Source organism: Aspergillus neoniger (genome assembly GCF_003184625.1).
Source record: "Aspergillus neoniger CBS 115656 unplaced genomic scaffold BO87scaffold_14, whole genome shotgun sequence".
Classification (NCBI taxonomy): Eukaryota; Fungi; Ascomycota; class Eurotiomycetes; order Eurotiales; family Aspergillaceae; genus Aspergillus; species Aspergillus neoniger.
The window spans coordinates 87,468-108,737 of record NW_020291142.1 but is presented as its reverse complement, the minus strand read 5'-3'; the positions used below and the strand labels follow the sequence as shown (position 1 = coordinate 108,737).

Sequence of the window (21,270 nt, the reverse complement as noted above, 5' to 3'; positions counted from 1 at the left end):
ATTGAAAACAATTACATTTAATTCGTTCATTCCCAACTGGAACTTTGTTGCAATTTACATTGGACATACAGCTTTCTTTGAGAAAAGGTCTTAGTAAGAAAGAATGTTTAATAGTGAGTGCACTTAGAGGCGCACTACACTCTCTTGTAAAATAATATATAACGTTCTAAGACGATATGTCTGCACATAACTGTATCAAATTCGTAAAAATACCTGTTTGTTTTACAAGTCTCCCTGTATTTAGCCACGAAGTTATACCACCGCCTCAAACACCATAAGCATGATGCTTCCTCCGAGGGAGCAGCACCCATATAGTGATCAACGCAATCAATAATGCGAGGACGAATGGCTGCAGACTCTGTACTCCGCGCGCCCCGGATATAGCACCAGCAACAAATGGGAGTCTTTGATCAAAGTGGGATTAGCCAAGGATGCCAAGCAGAAATAGGGCGTGGACCATTGTGAAGTAAGGGAGGTAAACGTACATTGCTCCGCCCCCGCCAGCCAACGCCGACGCAAGTCCGATTCCAGGGGTATGTAGGTGCTTAGGGAGCAGCTTAGCCGCCACAACAATGGCTGCGGGAAAGAGAGGGCCAGTGAAGAAACCGAGCAGCGAGACGGCCACTGCGGACACGATGAACTGCGGTACGAGCCAGAAGATGAGCTCTAGGGCGATTGAAATGGCTAGATAAATGCTGATAGCAATTCGCTCTCCTTCATCGCAAGTCAGTATTTATGTAATTAGGTCTTGAAGGGGGGAGGAAGAACGTGCCCAACCTGTCGTTCACAAAACCGAGAACAAGACGGCCCACGGTGACACCAGCCCAAAATCCGGTTGGAATCAGACCCGATTCGTAGGGCTCGCCATGGCGAACCTGGACCATAAAGTCCACGACCCAGCCACCCACCGATACTTATCAGATTCACTCATCAGTTTGGTCATTCGATTCAACGATCTGGTGGATTGGCGCACCTTCAACTCCCATGTACACAAACAGCCAAACAGCCATCAGCCAGGTAATAGGGCTTTTCATAGCCTCTGTGGTTCTGCTTCCACCGCCACTATCGGTACCTCTGTGGTTCTTGGCTCTGTAGCTTGCCGCATTTTCTCCCCAGAATAGAGTAGAGCTCACCATTAGGTCTAGAACGGATGCACCAAGTAGTGTGTAGTAAAAGTAGTTCCAGCGAAGACCCGACTTGATCATCTGAGTTCCAACCAGTGGACTGATGGTTGCCCTGCAGTGGTACTTAGTATTGCTAATTGATGGTCAGAGGTCTTGTCTATAGCCACATACCCGAGACCATAGAATGCTTGTAGGACCCCCATCATAGCATTCGCGTTGGCCATATCAGCGATCCAGGAATTCCATGCCGCGTCGATGAGACCATTGCCCAAGCCAACAATTACATAGACAGCTAGCATTGCCGGCCAGGGCGGATGGATGGCCATAATCACATATGGAATGATATGGCATAGGGGACCGATCATTGCTATACCACGCTGTCCAAGCGTCATGTGAATCTTGTTGACGATGAGCGTGGCTATCGTATATCCGGCAAATGGAGTCACGAATATCAAAGAGACCACGGTGGTAGACAAGCTATAGTCTTCGCGAAGCTATTCACGTTCAGCGTGTCTCTGATGGAAGAAAGGAACAAGTTAAGCCGATCAGACGCATACATATGGGACGAGTGCCTAACATGAGTGATTAGTTTGTCATTCTTTCCTGATGCGGGGGTTCACTGAGGCGAGCTCACTCCGTAAACACCATCATTTGCGCCGACGACCGTGAAACTGATGAATGTAGCTAACAGACGCCATCTATTGATAGGAGGATCATTCCACTTTTGCTTCTGTTGTACGATTGCCTCTTCGGTACTCGGTCCGAATAGTTGGACTGGGTTCTGTGACTCCTCTTGTCCCTGTGAAACTAGCTCAATTGTGGTTGTTGACATGTTGTACTTTTAGAGAGGAGATAGGATAATGCAGTGGAGGAAATGAAATGAAGATTAGTGACGTTGCTTTGTGGTTGATAAGTACCTGCTACATGTGATCACGGACGCTTCCCCCGCCTTATGAGTTAAAACTTGCCTTTGACTGGCCAGGTTGATATGGCCAGACCCACCAGGAGAAAAGCATTGGAGACTCGAGAGGCCAGCCAAGTGTCTGTGCTGCATCTCGCCCTTGGTTGGACATTTGACATGTTGATTTCCTGCCTATCGTAACGATGATCCTATCCCAATGAAGCAATTGGTAATATACCCCATCAGACAGGCGGTCTGGGTACACTTTGCATGGCCCTTCCTGAATAGGATTAAATCATCACAGGCAGTTATGATGCTTAATGGAAGATGGGAAATGAATAGGATTATGAGATTGAAATATTATATTCCGATAGTCGGTAGTCAATAGTCGGGCTATATTGCTCAGATTCAAGCTTCCTGTGTCCCCACTACACGGATGGCATTTGTTTCACAACCACATGCTCGAACTTATCTGACTTCATGTGAACGGTTGCACAAAGTTGGAAACTGAGTTCACTTATGTCGGTATACTGTTGAAGATTGATATTCCATCATCAGTAGATCTAAGTAGTTGTACTACCATGGAAACTTTATTGGACTTTGGCATGGTACGAAATCATCCCAGGCGCTGGTAGTTTCAACACTTTCATGTCCAACATGCTTCAACATATCATATCATTTCACTAATTTTGACATTAGAGTAGTTATCCTGATAATATGGTCTATATATTCAACATTCTCTTCACTCCATCATCTTCCAAAAGTGCAGTATGCTCCTTTCTCAATTTGGCCGCATCATTGGTCTCAAACCAAAATGCCCACGTACTCTGCGTATTGATGTCAAGATTGTTCCGGCTGGACTTCAATCCCACATGCTGCAGCTGAGGCGGTGCCAGAGCATATCGAGTCAACTGGCTCTGATCAGCGTATTCCTCTATCATGGAATCGGTCTGACCATGTCCTCTGGCAGCAAGAAATTCAATAAGACCATCCACACTCTCCCTCGGAAACACCAAGCCCTGAGTACAACATCCGAACTTGTTCATCTCAACAACCCCTTGGAGCGGCATCAGGTTGTATTTGCCGGCCATGTATACGAGCGCGGTGAAGGCTGGAACGCACACTATAGAGATAACCACGATGCTCAGGGTATCAAGGTGAAGTCGCTCAAAGCGAGTGCGCCGAAGTATCATTAAGGATGAGAATATAGATAGCATGAGAAGGCCGAATATCAGGGGCATGTTGCTGTACGCCATGTCGGTGTCGCTCCACCCCAACGAGGTTTCAGTGTAGAAAAGACGGAGGTATATCCAGGGATCTTGTGACTGTTGTTTCCATTGGGAAATGTCGGAGAGTGCCTTCAAAGTCTTCGTGAACCACCCTGTGGCGAGGATGATGTCGTCTTCGAAAATGATCGTGTAGGGAGCATTTACTTCTTGGCAGGTTCGGAGGGCGTAAATATAGTCGCTGCACACTATTAGCTGGCTTGGTCCTGGAAGCAGATGGATATTGAACAAGGGTTTAGAAGCATATTCATCAACTCACAAGACCCCCTTCTCATAAAAGTTCTTATCCCTCTCCAGATCCTGCAAGTACTGCAACTGCTCTTCCGACACATTATAAGTATCCGCTGAATCCACAAGCCTGCCCACCCATTTCTGATCCCAACTCGGATGAACTCTCGGGTCTGTATCGGCAAATAGGATACCGAGAAATAATGCTTGTCGCTCTCTTTCATCCAACCCTTCCAACATCGAGCCAACAGATGCTTCGAAGTAATGGTCGGAATCTCGTCGAACGGTGACCATGGCGATACAAGCAGTAGGTGTGCCTCCACTCTTCAAGTAGTCCGGTGGATCGATGGCCGAGTTGTGCTGCGAGATAAAATGCCAGGCCTCACGCTCACGGTGGAGGCTGTAGTCCAGTTCGTAGACATGGCGATCTTGGAAAAAGGCAGAGTGCGGATCACGCCAGAGGCTGATCCGGCAATAGTAGAATATTAAGAGCCAGACGAACAGGCTAAAGATGAGAATTTTCGATGCGCGCAGCTGGAGATAATAGGGGAGATGTGTGAGAACTTGCTTGGTGACTCTATTAAGAGGGATTAAGAGCATTGTCTCGTGGTGGTTAGGATGGGGAGGGAGAGAGAAACTCGGAACGAGGCTATAACATTAGAACGGTGGCAGCAACATTTGCTAGGATTTAAAGGAATACTGAGTTCAAAGTAGGCAGACAGCGCAGGTAACAGCTTTTAGTAGCAAACAAGGGTCTCTTGGCAATGCGTAGTCATGTATGAAAGATGCGCCCTAAGGGACTGACTGAGTTACGACCAAAAGGCTGAGAAGGCCATCGGTACCCACAGCCACTCGCGCACCACTATAGTTTACCTACGGACTCAGGTATACAGGGGCAGGAAGGGTCTACATCCCTGCAACTAGTAACTAATCACAGAGCCTTATCAACTCAGCACATAACCGCCTAGCACGCAGCTCCACTGTCTGTTCGTCGATTTAACTGACCCACCACCCACAGAATGTCCGCGTATCATGGACTAAGTGAGACATACAGATCTAGTTGTGCATTAGTGTGTCAAATCATTGACCGAACCATAGTTGGTAGAGGCCGGCGCATGTACCGCGCGACTTGGCATTAGTAAGACTGAGAATTTCAATGATGCATCGTTCAAGAGCTAGACGTTGATGGTTGTAAGTAACCTGATAGCAATGAACTGGCGGCACGAGCCGAAATTGAGCCCACCCAAATAGTGTAGGATCGATTAATCCTCTATAGATCCATGGCTTTTGACCAGCCCCCCTTACAGTATTCTGGTGATCAACTTCCCCAAAATGTTCCTGTAGCGGTCGAATGTAATCAATGAACCAACTTCGCCATCACCCTCACTCCTTTAGACCCCATCTTCGGCATGGCGACTTGATAATCATACAGAAACGCCACATCATCGGCATCGGTTTCGAAAAGTGTCATGTCAAATTCACGAACCAGGGCTGCGACCACAAGATATAGCTCTGCACGCGCGAGTTCGATCCCAAGGCACTTTCGCCCTCCCTTATTAAACGCCATTTGAAACCTTCGTCGCTCCTTCCCAGCATCGCCGAGCCAACGTTCCGGGTCAAAAACAAAAGGATCCGGAAAGACGGCGTCCGCGGTGTGTGCACTCAAAGTTGTGGTGCATACCGGAGTGCCCGGTGGGATTGTGTACGACTTGGTTCTGGTGCTGGGCGGACAGGTCGAGGAGACGTACGAGGAAGGTGTATAGGTCAGCGGCTCATAAGCGATACGTGCAGACCGAGCCGTGACGCCGAAAGAAAGCCGGTTGCCTTCCTCGATTACCGCAGATAAATACGGAAGTTGCTCGAGCTGGGTCCATGAGGAAGGTCAAGGGACGGCACGGAGCTCCCTGCGAAGCTTCTCTAGAAGTGTGGGGTTGGCAAGGAGATGATAGAAGATGATGTTAAGTGTCTGAGCTGGCGATTCAGTTCCAGCTAGAACTAGCAGGGCTCCTTCTTGCTGCAACCGCAGGGGCATTTTCTCCGAGGCTGGCAGGTTTGGGCTATCCAGTAATGAATCAAACACTGACTCTTTGCCGGTTGGTCCAATTTTGTTCTTGACAGCTACCCCTAATTCTTTACCCTTTGTGATCATGAAAATCTCCTCACGAACGCGCTGCATAAAAATGTTAGACTTGGTATATATGTTCGGTGCGGAGTCTCACGTCAAATAGGGCAAGCAGATCAACAAGGCCTGCAGGCATCATTGGGCGGCTTATAGACATAGGGAGCGACTCCAGGAAATCGGGGATTTGCGGAAAGTGCTTGTTGATATTGATCCCCATCAAGAGCTCTTTGCTGTTTTGGCGGAGGATGGCGGCTTTCGGTTCGCTTGCAAGTACATCTGTGCGGTGCGCGAAAAGGAAGTTGTTGACAACACTGGGCAATCAGCCTCGAAACCGAGTGAATGACGGGTCAACCTACTCATTCGAGAATGCAAAGAACGCATCTGACAAGTTGATCGGGGTGTCTTCAGCAACATGGGTAGATATTAATTGCTTTAGCTGGGCTACCTTGTCTGAGATCAACCCCTCCATGTGCAAGATGTTCTTTTCACTGAAGAAGGGCGCAAGAGACTCTCGCCGGACTTTATGCAGGTCATGGTCGGTGGTTGTGCCCAGTCCACCCGGGACGCGAAGGCTCCTCAGCTGATAGCCATACTTGTCCCTTCTGTTCATTGAAGGGGCGTAGATAGTGTCCAAAAAGCCGACGTCATTGATGTGAACCTCATCTGGGGTAATACGGATGATTGGGCCTACAATCGTCAGTGGGGCTCACACATGAAGCAGAGCTTGACATACCATATCTTGTGTGAAGCTCCTGTATCTTGAAGACGTATTGACCGGGCTGAATAACGTCGAAATAGAACTCATACCACCATGTCAGGGCTGCAAGGCGGGGGCCGGGAATATGGGCTAAGGGGTGGAAGTAAAGGCGACGGATAGCTTCACTTGCCGTCCAAAGTACCGACAGCAAGACAGCTACCCCAAGATTCCAGAGCAAAGACATAATAAATGTCCAGAATCAGAGTACACAGTAAAGATGGGGATTGGGAATGGTGACAGTATGTCAAACAAGAGATAAGAGTGGGACAAACAGAAGCCGGTTCAGGGGTGGTTTTTGAACATAGCCTCTTTTTGTGGGAGAGAATGACCAGGATCATCCCGGTGTGTAACCTGAATCCAGTCAGCATGCCTATCACCGCCTTCAGCTGGAGTGCTACAAGATATACACACACATCAGGCAGAGAGTCAAGGGAGCACTGGCTCCATTGCTTTTATTGTTGTGTTGCTCCAGCCTTTACCTCAACATGATATCTCTTCCATTGTCGATGGAACCCCGGGAGCACCGTTATCATCATGTCACGAACATACGCAACTCCCGCTGCACTCATCACAATCTCTATCCTCTTCCCTGTCTTGGGGACCTTAACGGTGATCCTTCGCTTTTACTACACTAGAAGAAAGACAGAATCTGTATTGTGGATTGACGACTGGTTGACTCTGCCTGCACTGGTAAATGACATGTACCCTGAGGCTTTGAAAGCCAATAATATTGATTCATTCAGGGACTGGAATATGTACTCGCAGCACTCATTCTTTGGGGAGTAACAACAGGATCCTTAGGGGGTCTTCTTTCCCAGTCTGATGATGACCCGAGCCCAGAGGCCTCCATCTTCTCGACCTCAGATAAACAAACTAGAATTCTACAGGTTCCACTCACATTGGTTAATACAAATCCGAGTACTAATGCATTTCAGATCCAGTATTTCGCTGACATAGTGACTGTCCTTGCATTTGGTTTGACGAAGCTGAGCATTCTCTACTTCTACCGCAGCATATTCTGCAGCAGACGGACTATCCGGACTGCCTTTCACTCTGTGACCATGTGCATGATAGCGCTAGTGTTTGTCTGGACTATAGCCTTTGGCTTTGGCATGATCTTTCTCTGCGGTGTTCATCCCGATTACGCCTGGAGCACTATTGCAGTCGTTACAACCGAATGCAGTTTACAGGTCCCTCTCCTCGAAGGATATGCAATTTCTGATTTTATACTGGACGTGAACATCTCAGTCCGCCAAAAAGTGGGACTTGGACTCATCTTCCTAGTTGGTCTCTTGTAAGAGCACGGCACACCCCCTACAAATCTGTAATATGTGCCTAACCCGTATACAGAGCAATCGCAGCTTCTGCTACACGAATGGCTATCTACATAGCTCATCTCGCTAATCCCTTTGCCGAAACAGACGGGGAAAGTACGAAACCACACACATACACACACATCCATGACTGAAGCTAACGATATAGCACTCGTCACATACCTCCTATTCTGGACGATGGCCGAATGCGGGCTTGGAGTCATTGTTATCTGTCTCCCTCCCCTACGTCCACTGTATAGCAAGATCGGGTTAGGCTCGTATATCAACAACCTCAAAAGGTATCTGTACCGAAAGACCAAGTCGACAACCTCGAGCACAGTTCAACTTAACAGCCTCAATAGCTCGGTAACATCAAACTCCCCTAGTCTGAACCCCATTCAAGCATAAAACAGTCAGCCAGCCCGCTCCCTGGTCGACAGACCACTGCGCCTGACCAGCTGCAGCCTAGGCGATATAGGCAGGAATACATGTCTACATGGCACATACTAGTCTGACACGTAGCTATGACCGTTGGGAGTGGCGTTGCAGCATGCATGTAATATATCTAGCGTATAGGTAGTGTAACAGAAGCGTCGGGGCTGGAATCCAAAAATATACTTACTAGTAGCCAACACCCGCCATGCCCAGGTTTCTGGAGTGGCTGGCGGGGAGGGATCAGTAGCCCTTTAATCAAGTAATGTATGGGCTATTCACGATATCTTCCCATGACATCATATCTAGAAAGATGGGTGGGATATTGTGTACGTGTTCAATGTGCGATTAGTGTTGCTGTGGGATGCACACGGAGCATTAGTTTACATTGCTGCCTTCACTAAACCGTCGGCATTCGCATCGCCAATCTTGCTCATGCAGTTCAGTAAGTACTTTACCTTATCATATTGCGCCTATAGGTACTATACAACCGTTAAGAAAAGCACATGACAGTAAGAGGACTATAGCATACAAAATAAGAATAATAAGGAAGTAAAACTAGCCATGCCTTCTGAATCTATCAAATCATTCCTCGTCGAAATTGGAATGTTTCATCCGAGTTAGTACGCCCGACTCCCTGTTCCTTCGCGCCCTGGATACACGCCACCACCAGCATCTACACCTTCGGTAGTTCAGTGGTGCAGCTTGAGTTAGTTGCATCGCTGATCCACAGTCCGCCAAAGGCGTTCCCAGTCCTGACCTCGTATACCCCAACTGCATTATGTTAAACCTCACTCTTGGTATAGATTTTAGACAGGCAGAGCGTATTGCAGGCTCTGACATCTACCATGTAGTGGCATTGCCCATATCATGCTCCTGTTTGAAAGTTATTTGCCGATCTCGCTTGTGTCACAGCAAGGGAATTTCCCGCGCTTACCTTGAGATATTCGCTGCCCTTCTCCAAGTATTCCTGCCGAGTGATCGAGGACTTGGCCAGTTCTGACCCTGACGCCCACTGCGCAGCACCCTTCCATGCGTCCAGAACCGGGTCATTGGCACGTCTGACGTTGAGTTGGGCGTCCACGGGGAGGTACGCGCGGAAGTCGTTGCGGAGACGTTCGTCGAAGTTCTTGAACATGGTGTTGCCACCCGTGAGGAACACATCCCGCAGCAGTTTCGATTGCTCCTCGGGGTTCGGGAATCGCTGGTTCACAATATCGGCAGCAATCTCCAACAGGCCGGCCTGGTCAACGCCCGCAATTGACGGCTTGAATACCACCTCGGGAACGCGGATTCGCTCCACGTTCAGGTGCAACTGATGAGCCTCACGTTGGCTCTCGGGATCAAAGGGCCAGGGGCCCCGCAGGAAGACGTGCACCAAGCTCTTCGTCCAGTCGGATTGTGCTGCGAGCGTGTGGTTCTCTGTGAATTCGGGGTCGTACTCGAGCAGCTCCTTCTCAACGGTATCAAGCATGCCTCCAAGGTCCTCCTCTTCCTCCTCATCACTCTGTTCACCTGTAGCCACCGTTCGATAGACACCCCAGTCTTCGTCGTTGGCACCGAAGGTGTCATCGTCCCCGCCACGCCTCCGCTTCTTGGGCCCATCCGCAGCGAGGTTGGCGAGGGTCTTCATACGCATCTGACTGGCTAATGACTTGCGATTGCCGAGATCCGCCTTCATCCTGTCACGTTCCTTGATCTTTTGCATGATGTTCTGTTGTGTAGACAGGTTAGATATGCCATTATCAGTACGGGGAACAATCATACCTGACGGTTTGCTCTGCGTTCAGCGAGCCAATTCTCGAAATCGTTCTCACGCTTCTCACGGTCGAGGCGTTCCTCCTCTTCCCGGCGAGCCTTCTCGCGCTCTTTCTCTGCCTTCGCGCGTTGTCGAGCTTCAACGTTGGACTTCATTAGTCGCTGATGGCGCTTTTCCTTCAGACCAGCTTCATCCAGTTCTTCATCCGGGACGTCCAATAACGGGAATGACATCTCTTCCTGGGGCTCTTCGGTTTCTTCGATCCCCAGGTCCCGGTTCCGGGATCGTTTGATGGACCGCTCAAGATCCCGAATCAATCGATCAAGATGGGCTTCATCCTTCAGATCCTCCGCTTCGAGAATGCGCCTGGCTTCCTTCTTCGTCTCAGAGGCCAGTCCATTCTGTAGGTCCTTGTAGTACTCCAATTCTTGCTCCTTCTTCATCAATTTCTCTAGCCGCATCTTAGCGGCCTGCTCCTGCAACCGACGCCCACTTTCCTTCTTCCTCTCGGCAATCCGGGCGAGTTCTTCCTCGGTCTTTTCGGGCACAACATGCTCGGTATAAGGGTATTGGACGATACAGTCACGCTCCTCCAGCCCCGTCCAGTCCAGATAGTGGCTCAGCTCTTGGTCGTAGTCCTTGGAAACGTAACAATGCTTGTGCACAATGTCTTCCATCTGGCTTTCTGTCATCCTCGCAGGGAAGGTCGGGTACTTCAAGCGCATGAGTTTCAGCAAGTATTCCGATGCGTGCAGTCCACCCCAATTCAGTCGCGAGCAGTTGGATAGCAAAGCCTTGTTATTCAGCACGGGAATTACATGCGTCGATGTGTGCGACGACGAGATGATGAGTCCATCCTTTCCGCGGTTGTACCGATAGGAGAACAGGGAGTCGATGCCGTAGGCGACCGATGGCGCGGAATAGCACTCGAATAGGATTTCGTTCATCACTAGCACATCGTCAGCAATGCCACCATTGTAGCTGCAAGCGATACAACTTACTCCTTCTGGGATAGGCGAGGTTCGCGATCGGCTCAGTCATGACAATCGGCCTATCAACACCTCCATTGGCACCATCAACTCCCAGCTTGATGAACAGATAGTCCAACACCCCCTCCATAACATCCCAGTTACCCACCACACTCGTGCCAGGGTCGAAGGCATAGCGCAGCTGACCGCGCGTAGTCGCATCTACATAGGAATCGTATCCGATGAATTGGCAGGCTTTGTTGAGCTTCCGGTCGCGATACCGGCTCATCACAGGAGGAAGCACGAATCGAGGGGATTTGTCGAACGACCAACCTGCTTTGACGAGGTTCGAGCCTTCAAGTCGATCGGAAAAGTCAGTGGACCGTATACAATGCAGTCTTAAGCCAGGGCCTTCACTCACCATTATCAATAACTATGGCGCTAGTACTCTTGCTCTTTTCGTAGCCTTCCGGTTGAGGGGGGTGGTAGCCTTTAAATGGATGGTCTTTCACGTGGTAAGGTTCCGGGGGAGGCTTTTTGGCGCCTTTCTCGGTCGAATTGATCGTGAACCGGGTCGGCAGAACCGGCTGAATCGAGGTGATAGCCATGGTGGTTGGACGCAGGCGCTCTTAGCAGCAACTTGGAAGCTTCCAGGTAAAGACCGCTCACTGCATTGCAGTGAGTGTCGCAAGCGTTAGTGCACCAGACACCCACTAGCTGATGATAGATGCGCGCTGATAAGGCTGTCAGAGATCGGATGACGCAGGTTGCGGTGGTGTTGGTGATGAGGGAAGAAAGGAAATGGGAGCTTGAAAGTTCCCCAGCTTTGGTCGGGGCCGTGGAGGCTTCTCCGGCCACAGCCAGCGGCGCTCGTATGCCGCCAAGCCGGTCACTCCATGCGAGGAACTATGCCTCTTTACGGAACGTAGCAGTCACACTTGGCTGTCTCTACTTGGTCTACTATCTATGTAAAATTAAGGAATAAGTGAAATTCGGAGTTACGTGGAAATCATGTCTTCATGATCAAATAACTAGGAAACACTGTTGGGTATCAAGAACTGGACGAGGATGACGGATCTTTCAAATTCTCCGTCGCTAATACTGGTCAGCCAAACTCAACTAAGAAATAAATGGAGAACTACCTTCTAGATGGAATAGTACGTTGGACTGGTAGTTCTTGAACATCTGTGCGACAAGCTCGACGTTCATGTTCTGAATATTGACCTCCTAATACAGCCCATCAGTACTCTATCATCATAGCGGAAAGCGAGCAAATGCGCTTACCTGGAGGCTTCTGTTCATCACCATGATTGACTCATTTAGTTTTTCCTAGAGCCGATCAGCTATGGCAACTCAGAATGCCATCCGGTTCACATACAATGTTGCCGATAATGCGAGAGAGCAGCAGGGCCTGCTGGTGCTCATGTGGACTTTCCTAGATGTAATATTAGGATGACCTGGCTACCACTAAATCTTCCTGTGCACTGTATTGCTTACCATCTTTGCGATCTGGTGTAGTTCGTGGATGAATTGTTGATGTTGTGTTTGTTGTTGCTTCTTTGGATTCACGGCAACCCAAGATACGCTGCCACGTGACTGATACCAAGCTGGGAACTGGTTGGCAGGTTCACTATCCAGACATCAGGTCTCCAAAGTTGGCTTATTCTCTATCTTCACTATTTCTTTCACTCTCTCTCTGGACGAACAGACAATAGTACTGCGTCATCTGACCATCAGTATCGGTGATATCAGTGCGTATTGTGCATTCTAATTTCACAACTCGGACAAGGGTCGGACGTGGGAGAGCACCGCCATACCCCCAGTTCGACATTATCAACCAAACCTCCACCACTGAACCAAGACACCAGCCTCATCCTTTCAAACTAGAACCTCATCCGCACCTCAACGCTCCATCATCACCATGGCTCCTCTTACCCCCGCCGAACAGGAGAATCACCAAGCGCTTCTCGATCGTCTCGACATCGCGGCAGTTTCCCGTCCGTTCCGCAATCCGAATTGGAAGCCATCGCAGCGTCGCAACAAGAACGTCAAGCAGCTTATTTCTGAGAGCTCGAGGAAGGAGGCTTCTGTTATGGCAACACAGTCTAATTCCGGCGCAACCACCCCACTCCCAGCTACGTCCGCCAGCACCGACGGCAGTCAGACCCCTGCCGATGGCACACCTCGAACGAACATCGCGCAGGCCGCGCAGAACCTCTCGACACTGGTGCTGGAAAAGAACGCACGAGCTGCATTTACATCTGGACCTGCCGTAACGTACACGAATATCGAATCCGCACCCTCATTGCACCCGTCGCAGCAAACCCGCTACTGCGATATAACAGGACTGCCTGCTCCATACACAGATCCTAAGACGAGACTGAGGTATCACGACAAGGAGGTCTTTAGTGTAATTAGGACACTTGGTCAGGGAGTGCCGGAGAGCTATTTGGAGCTCAGGGCTGCCCATGTGGTTCTCAAATAAACGATGCTATGATTTTGCCATGGAAATGTTTGTTTTACACTATAAGATATCAGGGTGAGTTTTCGTATTCATTGCGACGATAATGTATCGGACTTCTAACTAAAGTCAGGCTAGATAGCAGCCTAATCTAATACGCGATTTATGTACGGCCAACACAGTCAAGCCCTTTCCACCCACCATGCCCCTCTCGAGACAGGTTCAAAGAAAACGCTCCGGCTTATTCGTGACCTTAATATGAAGGTTGATCTTCGCCTTGTGCAAGATGCACTCGACTAGTACCGAAGCTCCAGTAACCGGAACATCAGTTACAGCATCCGAAGATGCTGTCGCCGCGGCGTGAAATGAGTTGAGCCCAAAGGCTCGCCAGGTATATACGGGCAGAATAGTTGCAGTAATACAGTCGCCGATTGAAGTCATCTTGATAGCTCAAATCATCGTAGGCACCCCTTTTGTAGAAGCATCGCGTGTCTCTTGCACCGCTGTATCGATCATATCGTAGAAAGATTTCACATTAGAAGCCCACAAGGTGTCCTATCATGAAAGACCCTAGTTAATGGCATGCAATCCGAGTGATATTGTCGACACGCATGGTCCTCCCACGATGGTAAACATCAGAAGGTAGAATTGGTTGAGATGTTGAGTTGAGAGAGCCGAAAATAGCGGGCTGTGCGAATGTTGTTGATCGCCCGACCGCCATCCGAACGCGGAATAGCACAAACCTAGCCAAGAAAGGGACGTGGCAGAATTGGGAATTTTGCGCAGCAGCCGCAGTTGGTTCCGTGTTTACTCGCATTGCTGGCGCCTGTACTTCAAGAGTTTCGTGAATCCTCCCGGACGAGTACCTATAAATCGGCGTGCGATATCTTCATCTCTTTCAATTTCTAGTCACTTTGTGGGTTACCGCCTCCTCGTCTATCCCACGATATATAGTGCCCCGTGCACGCGATCTCCACAAGCCCCCGAATCCCCGAGCGACGAACGCAGCGCATCGTTGGGAGCTATAATCCACCTCGAACATCTCTAGTTTCAGTCCTCGACGTATTATTTCCAGCTTTTATATCAGTGCGCGCGCTTTTCTATAGAATCAGAAAACAGCCAATATGCCTACAATGTGGCTATCCGATAACCAGAGTAAGAAATGCCTACTTTGCACGCTTCGCACGAGATCATATCCGGATCACTGGCTAACGCACGTCCTTTCTACAACAGAGATCGGAGTTATCTTCTGCTCAGCTGGTATGTCTACATAACATGCTTGCAACGACCTCACATTTCCTACATCACCCAACCGATGATACACATACTAACGATGTCCCCCAAAACAGGAGGCTTGTTCCTCTTCGGCGGAGTCCTAATGTTCTTCGATCGATCACTGTATGTCCATATCCACCTACCCATACATATCCAAAACACACAATATAACTAACAAAACCAACACCATAGACTGGCAATGGGCAACGTACGCTACCCCTAAAGATCCCACGTCACTCCCCTCCCGGAACGCGATGAACAAACCCAACTAACCCAACCCAAACCATACACACAGATCCTCTTCCTCATCGGCCTAACCCTAATAATCGGCCTCGAAAAGACCTTCGCCTTCTTCTCGCGCCGGCAAAAACTCAAAGGCACCGCCGCCTTCGCTGCCGGAATCCTCCTCATCCTACTCCGCTGGCCGCTCACCGGGTTCATAATCGAATTGTACGGTCTCTTCATCCTCTTCGGCGACTTCCTGATCACCATTGGCCAGTTCGCAGGGAATATCCCCGTCGTGGGACCATTTATTCAAAAGGTTCTGGAGACGTTGGCGGGTGGGAGGAGGAATTCCGAACTGCCTGTATAGAGGGAACATGCCCCTCGTTTCCTTTTTTGAGGGTGTTGGGGCATGGGTGTGAGTGAGGGAATGATTTTTTGATAACGATGACGATGATGATGGAGGGATCTTGACATGTTCATGTGTATGAATAGTTATGTGGCATTAGGGTTTACTTTCTTTTTTTTCTTGTTACGAATATTTGCATGATGGGATGGGATGGGTATGGGATGGTGTGGTGTGCTATGGACGACTACCTATCGTTTGTTGGTCTGGGTGCCATGTCTACCGACTGCTACTTACTACTGTCATGATGAGCGGGGTGGTGGTGATGTGTTGTTCACTTTTATAATAGGGCTATTATTATGTATTAGAGACCTTTTTAATTGTTAATATATCTTTTCCGATGAGGGGAGTTATCATGATCTTTATGAGACAGTCCTTGCGATGGGCGGTAAGTATGGGTTGTATGTTGGTTGGTAAGTGATATGACAATTAGAAGCTAATTTGAGATTACCTTATTGTGCATGCTGCATAGATCGGAGCTGTCATAATAACAGAGTGGCCGGTGATATCATTCGGAATGCGGGACAAGTGTGGACGCTAGATAGCTGTGGGTTGTTAACTCTCTTTCCTGAGCATGTGAAATGGCCGGTCTGGACTTCCATATCAATAAAGGCTCGCTCGAATGGCTTTACTTATAGCACATAATGTACAGTTATGAATCTACGAGTAGTAATAAATGCCAATTGATGCGAAGAATACCGGAGGGAGAAAAGACAATCGAGAAAAGGAGACCACCATGATGATTTACATTTAAATAACCAGTATTACCGACTGTCCCTTGCTCAAGGCGAGACAAAACACAATTTCATTCTGCTTTTAAACCCATTCACCGGGGGTTGTTGATGTAGTCAACGAGGTTCTCGACCACGGTAGCGGCATTCGTGGTCTGGGCGTTCTCAGCGTGGTGGGCGACCATGACGCAGGAGACGGCCTTGACGACGACGATACCCTCCTTGCCCTATTTGTTTCCACAAGTTAGTGAAATGTGGATATTTCAAGGGATAATAATTGCGGAGGCAAAGTGTGCGTGACAGTACCTTCTTGCCGTACAGACTGCGGTCGTCAGCCTTGATGGTGACGAACTTCTCTCCGCCAACGGTGATACCGGTACCAAAGGCAGAGTTGGGGTCCTTAAAGGCAGCGACAAGGCCCTGGAGTTCTTGAGGGGAGATCTGTGATTGTCGTTAATGCTGGGTTCGTGCTGGTGAGGCGCTGATTTGGCCGTGGGGTCACGCCGATCAAATCAGCGGCTGTTGGAGAGCGTGTCATACCGTGAAGCCGGGAGAGCCAGCCTCAAGGCCGGAGAGGTCGTGGCTCAGAATACCGGCCTTGTCAAATTGACCAGATCCCATCAAGCTGAACGGCCTCGCGTCAGAATTCCGATACCAACTTGGAGGGGCGGCAGTGGCCGAAGCGGGGTAAACATGGTTAGGTTATACGGTACCTGGAATCGACATATCCTGAGCAGGAAGAAGAGAGAAAGTCAGCCTAGAACTCCCAAGAATAAAGTGCTATACAGAAAGAATGGAATGTCGCAGGAGCATGTTTTATCGTCATACCTTGCCAGATAGCGGAGTGCTGACCCATGGTGACGGTCGGATAAACAAATGACGGGACGGTCGGGAAAGGGGAATAAGTAGAGACGGATAAGCAGAGCAATCCGTAAGAAGAGTGGAACGTGGGGGGTGGTAAAAGACTCTGGGCGAAGACTAGAAATCGACCAGGAGAAAGAGAAATAATGCGCTGGGGAGGGGAAGGTGGTAGTAGATAGTAGAGATGAGTCTCGAAGAAAGTTGGTGGGAAAGGAGGGGGAGAAGGAGGCCGACGATGAGGTGAGTTTACTAAGAGCGGGCTTGGGTGGTTTGCTGCTGCTTTAGTTGGTTTAGTCTGCTTTTGGTGGGGGGAGGCATTGATTTCCATTTGCTTTTTCCCAGCTGAGCATCTCTCCTACTAGTAGTAATTCCTGCCCCGCCAATTCCCGACTTTTCCTCATTTTCTCTACTTGTCGGTCACCGTAAGATGGATGGATATCTAACGTCTATTTATCATATGCTGCTACCTTATAGCTCTTCTTCGAACTTTATCCTCACTACCAAGTGGTACATACCGAGATCAAACATCATATCGCCTCTTCTTTCCCTTCCGCTCACTACTACTAATGACCAGCTGTCATCTAATCTTTCTGGGGGTCAGTTTTATGGTACGTCTTCCTACGTCATCCCCCTAGCAACACAGAGCTGGACTCTGAATAGCCTCATTCCATCACTGTCTAGCTTAACCTTGGGATCACCCACCAAAGCTACGGTATGCGTAGAGAGTATCCAGGCGGTGGAGGGCTCAACGGCAGGCCGACTCCGTAGTTCACCCGCTTCAGTATAGGATAATTAGGATTAGTCCCCTACCGGTGCAAAACTAGACCCTGTTAGACACCCCATGCATGTCCACTTTGCGGGCCTCTTTTCACCGGTTTCTCCTTACCGCCTCTTCCCTGTCTATTCATCCCTTATGCCTCTGCCATGCGAACAAAATTCATTGGAAGTGACTGTCACCTGCGAGCTGAGATGATGTGTGGTGGGTTGACTGGGCACGTGCCTGTCATCGAGTCAGGTGCCGGGGATCATCTGCAGCCATCCGTCAGTCGCTTCTTTCCTATCTCCTCCTCACTCCTCGACAATTCCCTTGTCGATGACGGTGGATAGTGGAAACTCCCGTCCATCATAAACCTTTTCTAATGATGATTGATTTCAAATACTACACCATTCTCAGGCCATCAAGCCTTGATCTACCGAAATTATAAAGAAGCTAGAAACGCCATTCAGGAGATGGCTGGTCCGTGACTTACCTTAAGGTGAGGGCCGCGGGCCAGTTCCTTGGGCGGCCTCTTACTTTAATTTCCCCAGTGGACTCCTCAGTCTTATCTAGCGGGCCTCGTGCCTCAACGGGCTATCGCAATCTACTACCAAAGAGACTCGGAAAATTGCAACGTTCGGCTGCCGATAGAATACAGTCACGGTCGCACGAGCATCTCATGAAAAGGGTTTTCTCATCTGAGGCATCGGTTGGAGGATCCGTAACACCAAGGCCCTAAGAATGAGTCTCAGGCCTTGTGTGATCGCCAGGCGATTGAGATATTCACCAATCTCATTGGTCGAGCGCACAGGGGTTTCAGAACAGCTGGAACCAATGATTCCAGCTGCGCCAACGCTCATACTTCCAACTCGAGGTGAATCCGTCGGCCGGAGCCTCTCTCTTTGGCCCCTCGCCCGCGCTCGTAATTAAATGCGCCCGCAACATCCAACGCTGATTTGCAGCTACTAGAATAAGCGCCTCCTGTGGTTCTCGATGGCCTTCACCTATTCCTAATCACAGAGCTGTCAAATTCTTGTGACTGGACGAATGTCCGTGTCCAGTGTTAGCCATGCGGGGATGCCGTGTGGTCTCTCCTGAGCAATTTCTTGGGAAATTTCTGTTGGCTGTTCTGCCGTCGCGCTTCGTCAGATCTTGCACAATGTTTTAATCTAAGCCCTCGCACTAGTTCGCCCCTGCCACACGTCTCACTTAGATGTAGCGCTCTGCCTAGTGCTCCACAATAACTGCCGCAACGTCTTAACTATGCTGCGCTGACCCTCTATCGCCCATTCTCCTTTTCTCCCCATCATGAACTGACTCTTTCCTTGTCTGAACTGCTTGCATTTCAATTTTGGGTCTTCTGGAAGGCCGTCCATTCCTTTGTCTTGAGATTTTGATAGAAACAGGGCTTGGCTCCCTCTAACGTTCTTTACTTTTTTATTTCACCCATCATCTTTTTCTTAGCAATACTCTGGAACTTCACCCTTCACTTTCACTTCGGTATTTGATATACAGGCAGTCGTGCACAATGGCTAGAGGGACGTTTCTAGGAAGGTCACGTACAATTAGGCAGGCGGAGGCTGGCTCTTCCCCAACATCAAAACACCCTGATGTGCTGCCACGGAAGGGCCTAAAGTGTATCGAGGATGGCGCAAATAACAGCCGCCCAGCGCCTCATCCAAATCGGAGCTTTCATCGCCCAGTGGTATCTGAAGGGCACCCGCAGAAGAGGTTGCAAGCCATGAGCCCTATCAACACCGAGGCTCCTCCGCTTCCCTCTTCCCCCATATCGTCACCCGTCAGCACCAATAATGACATGAATGGAAGTCTTATCGGCGTCGCGTTGGGAAGTCCTCGGATGATCGACCCGCAAGTTCCCACATCACAGATACAGGAGACGATCCCTGTCAAACCGGCAGAACCCCAAGCGCGACCATCGTTGCAGCGCAAGCCAAGCAAATGGAAGAAGATTGGCGGCCTTTTCAAGGCCAAGGCTGCCATGACAGCCCCTCCAAATCAACCCTTCTATCAGGTCCGGCTCGAAAATGAATGGCCAATGCAAGGCTCGACCTATTCATTCGAGCAGCAGCCAAAGATCCAGACTTCAGGCCTCGAGAATCCTGCCAGTCCCACCACAGGCACGGACGCATGGCCCTCTATAGTACCGGAAGTCCAGAGTTCTGCGCAGGAACCGAAACAGACTCACGCAGATGCGACCAGTGGTTCGCCCCAGGAGAAGGAACAGTCTCTTGGATCCGGTCCCCTACTCCAGGTTGATATTCCTGACATTCAGCTGGAGCGATACAGCGTCATGTTTGGAGGAGTCCTCAAGAAGAACAGGCCATCTTCCATGAGTAGGCGCAGCAAGAATTTGGAAGATACGAAGCCTCCAGCAGAAGAGGTATAGTGTCTAAAAGTACATCTGGCTTGAAGATATCACTTATACTGACATAATATCTAGGACATTCCTCACTCGCCGGTTCCGACACGGTCGAAGTCCCCCAGTCCCAGTTTCAGCCTGTTCCCTTCGACCAAAACGAGCAAGGCCTCGAAGGTCCTGGGGAGTCAGAATATTCCTCGCGGTCCCAGCCCAATCCACAAGAGTCAAACATCCCTAGGGGAATCAAATCAAGAAAATCTGTTGGAAAAGAGCAGTGTGGTCCTCATGGTCCATAGCTCGCAGCCGTCGCATAAGCAACAGAACTCAGTGTCTTCATTCCTTTCTTCCACGACCATTGGTTCCGAGGATGAACGGCTCCTCTTGCAGAAACTAGGTCCTGTCCGTTCATACTATGACGCAAGGGAACCAGAATGGGAGATCATCAACAAGAAGCCTACAGCAAAGGAACCCGTACGCGAGTCACCTCCATCATTAAGGATCGATACGCAGGTAGATTCGCCCAGAACGGCCAGCTATGCGTCATCAACTTTGTCGGCATCATCAGACACGCCTGTCAATGCGCCCCGGCAGAGAAACGAGGTCCCATCCCCTGCAAGCAGGCGAACCTCCCCCACCTCACCAAGACGCGAGCCCTCCGGGGACGCCAAAAAAGACAGCAACCCATCCGATCCAGAAAACCCCGTCCCCACCGTCGAAATCTCAATCGCACGATCCGTCTCCGTCTCGAAAGGTAAAAGGCAGGTCCTTGTTCCTATCAGGCCACGGCCAGACCGTTTGGATCCCAATGAGCGCGTCGGCGATAAGAAGGGAAAAGCGCCCCAGGTTATGGCAGCTGATCGCAACCATCTCCCTGGACGATCACAGGAAGTACTGGTCGACACCATCTAAGCGATTAGTCTTGGGAAGTCGGTATGCTCATGATCACGTGCTTATATTATGCTTCTTATATCAACATTTCAGTCTTTGTCATTTATTTCAACAGCGCAGGTAGCGTTCACCATTTTCATGTTCTTATCCAGCTAGGTGCACCAGAGTTGGTGGTATTTGGTTTGTGGATTCTTTTTCAGGTTGCATTTTTTTTTCTCTTTGTGACAGCTCAACCTGGTTCTCATGTTTGGTTTGTCTGCTTGGCGATGTATGTCAGGACATGAAATACTCTCCTGGAATTCCTTATGTATTTTGGACACTACCAACTACGTCAGAAATTGGGTTTACTTATATACCTATATCTCGTCTGTTATTTATTTGAACTCGAATATATCCATG

At 49.4% G+C, this 21,270-nt stretch overlaps 10 protein-coding genes across 10 annotated transcripts; 4 read left to right on the top strand and 6 right to left on the bottom strand.

The window, feature by feature from the left end:
* Nucleotides 1-180: 180 nt before the first annotated feature.
* Nucleotides 181-2,014, bottom strand: BO87DRAFT_458565 (MFS transporter). Its single transcript, XM_025628888.1, has 7 exons — nucleotides 1,759-2,014; nucleotides 1,682-1,696; nucleotides 1,296-1,618; nucleotides 974-1,236; nucleotides 773-913; nucleotides 486-714; nucleotides 181-404 (listed from the first exon to the last, which is right to left on the bottom strand). The coding sequence occupies exons 1-7, from the start codon at nucleotides 1,954-1,956 to the stop codon at nucleotides 266-268; spliced, it is 1,308 nt and encodes a 435-aa protein (XP_025480185.1). The 5' UTR covers nucleotides 1,957-2,014; the 3' UTR covers nucleotides 181-265.
* Nucleotides 2,015-2,685: 671 nt separating this feature from the next.
* On the bottom strand, nucleotides 2,686-4,306 carry BO87DRAFT_376070 (uncharacterized protein). The gene is made up of 2 exons (XM_025623201.1): nucleotides 3,571-4,306; nucleotides 2,686-3,492 (listed from the first exon to the last, which is right to left on the bottom strand). Exons 1-2 carry the CDS (start codon nucleotides 4,137-4,139, stop codon nucleotides 2,748-2,750), a joined length of 1,314 nt encoding a protein of 437 aa, XP_025480184.1. The 5' UTR covers nucleotides 4,140-4,306; the 3' UTR covers nucleotides 2,686-2,747.
* Nucleotides 4,307-4,896: 590 nt separating this feature from the next.
* Nucleotides 4,897-6,695, bottom strand: BO87DRAFT_406316 (cytochrome P450; the record flags this gene model as incomplete). Its single annotated transcript, XM_025625991.1, has 5 exons — nucleotides 6,395-6,695; nucleotides 6,018-6,348; nucleotides 5,759-5,972; nucleotides 5,431-5,709; nucleotides 4,897-5,397 (listed from the first exon to the last, which is right to left on the bottom strand). The coding sequence occupies exons 1-5, from the start codon at nucleotides 6,600-6,602 to the stop codon at nucleotides 4,897-4,899; spliced, it is 1,533 nt and encodes a 510-aa protein (XP_025480183.1). The 5' UTR covers nucleotides 6,603-6,695.
* A 148-nt stretch (nucleotides 6,696-6,843) lies between these two features.
* Nucleotides 6,844-8,285, top strand: BO87DRAFT_415494 (uncharacterized protein). Its single transcript, XM_025626691.1, has 4 exons — nucleotides 6,844-7,108; nucleotides 7,162-7,712; nucleotides 7,769-7,848; nucleotides 7,901-8,285. The coding sequence occupies exons 1-4, from the start codon at nucleotides 6,953-6,955 to the stop codon at nucleotides 8,137-8,139; spliced, it is 1,026 nt and encodes a 341-aa protein (XP_025480182.1). The 5' UTR covers nucleotides 6,844-6,952; the 3' UTR covers nucleotides 8,140-8,285.
* Nucleotides 8,286-8,617: 332 nt separating this feature from the next.
* BO87DRAFT_376067 (actin-related protein ARP5) lies at nucleotides 8,618-11,687 on the bottom strand. The gene is made up of 5 exons (XM_025623200.1): nucleotides 11,312-11,687; nucleotides 10,924-11,244; nucleotides 9,931-10,871; nucleotides 9,101-9,877; nucleotides 8,618-9,039 (listed from the first exon to the last, which is right to left on the bottom strand). The coding sequence occupies exons 1-5, from the start codon at nucleotides 11,496-11,498 to the stop codon at nucleotides 9,007-9,009; spliced, it is 2,259 nt and encodes a 752-aa protein (XP_025480181.1). The 5' UTR covers nucleotides 11,499-11,687; the 3' UTR covers nucleotides 8,618-9,006.
* A 201-nt stretch (nucleotides 11,688-11,888) lies between these two features.
* BO87DRAFT_376066 (DASH complex subunit DAD4) lies at nucleotides 11,889-12,426 on the bottom strand. The gene is made up of 5 exons (XM_025623199.1): nucleotides 12,388-12,426; nucleotides 12,269-12,325; nucleotides 12,175-12,219; nucleotides 12,033-12,117; nucleotides 11,889-11,985 (listed from the first exon to the last, which is right to left on the bottom strand). The coding sequence occupies exons 1-5, from the start codon at nucleotides 12,388-12,390 to the stop codon at nucleotides 11,942-11,944; spliced, it is 234 nt and encodes a 77-aa protein (XP_025480180.1). The 5' UTR covers nucleotides 12,391-12,426; the 3' UTR covers nucleotides 11,889-11,941.
* A 123-nt stretch (nucleotides 12,427-12,549) lies between these two features.
* BO87DRAFT_376065 (uncharacterized protein) lies at nucleotides 12,550-13,788 on the top strand. Its single transcript, XM_025623198.1, has 2 exons — nucleotides 12,550-13,429; nucleotides 13,485-13,788. Exon 1 carries the CDS (start codon nucleotides 12,812-12,814, stop codon nucleotides 13,373-13,375), a length of 564 nt encoding a protein of 187 aa, XP_025480179.1. The 5' UTR covers nucleotides 12,550-12,811; the 3' UTR covers nucleotides 13,376-13,429; nucleotides 13,485-13,788.
* Nucleotides 13,789-14,151: 363 nt separating this feature from the next.
* Nucleotides 14,152-15,596, top strand: BO87DRAFT_376062 (Got1 family protein). Its single transcript, XM_025623197.1, has 5 exons — nucleotides 14,152-14,506; nucleotides 14,585-14,611; nucleotides 14,701-14,749; nucleotides 14,819-14,834; nucleotides 14,922-15,596. Exons 1-5 carry the CDS (start codon nucleotides 14,476-14,478, stop codon nucleotides 15,216-15,218), a joined length of 420 nt encoding a protein of 139 aa, XP_025480178.1. The 5' UTR covers nucleotides 14,152-14,475; the 3' UTR covers nucleotides 15,219-15,596.
* A 164-nt stretch (nucleotides 15,597-15,760) lies between these two features.
* Nucleotides 15,761-16,944, bottom strand: pfy1 (profilin). Its single transcript, XM_025623196.1, has 5 exons — nucleotides 16,814-16,944; nucleotides 16,699-16,714; nucleotides 16,526-16,610; nucleotides 16,292-16,426; nucleotides 15,761-16,212 (listed from the first exon to the last, which is right to left on the bottom strand). Exons 1-5 carry the CDS (start codon nucleotides 16,839-16,841, stop codon nucleotides 16,081-16,083), a joined length of 396 nt encoding a protein of 131 aa, XP_025480177.1. The 5' UTR covers nucleotides 16,842-16,944; the 3' UTR covers nucleotides 15,761-16,080.
* A 2,187-nt stretch (nucleotides 16,945-19,131) lies between these two features.
* BO87DRAFT_307232 (uncharacterized protein) lies at nucleotides 19,132-20,892 on the top strand (the record flags this gene model as incomplete). Its single annotated transcript, XM_025619387.1, has 2 exons — nucleotides 19,132-20,004; nucleotides 20,065-20,892. 2 exons carry the CDS (start codon nucleotides 19,132-19,134, stop codon nucleotides 20,890-20,892), a joined length of 1,701 nt encoding a protein of 566 aa, XP_025480176.1.
* Between the last annotated feature and the right edge of the window lie 378 nt (nucleotides 20,893-21,270).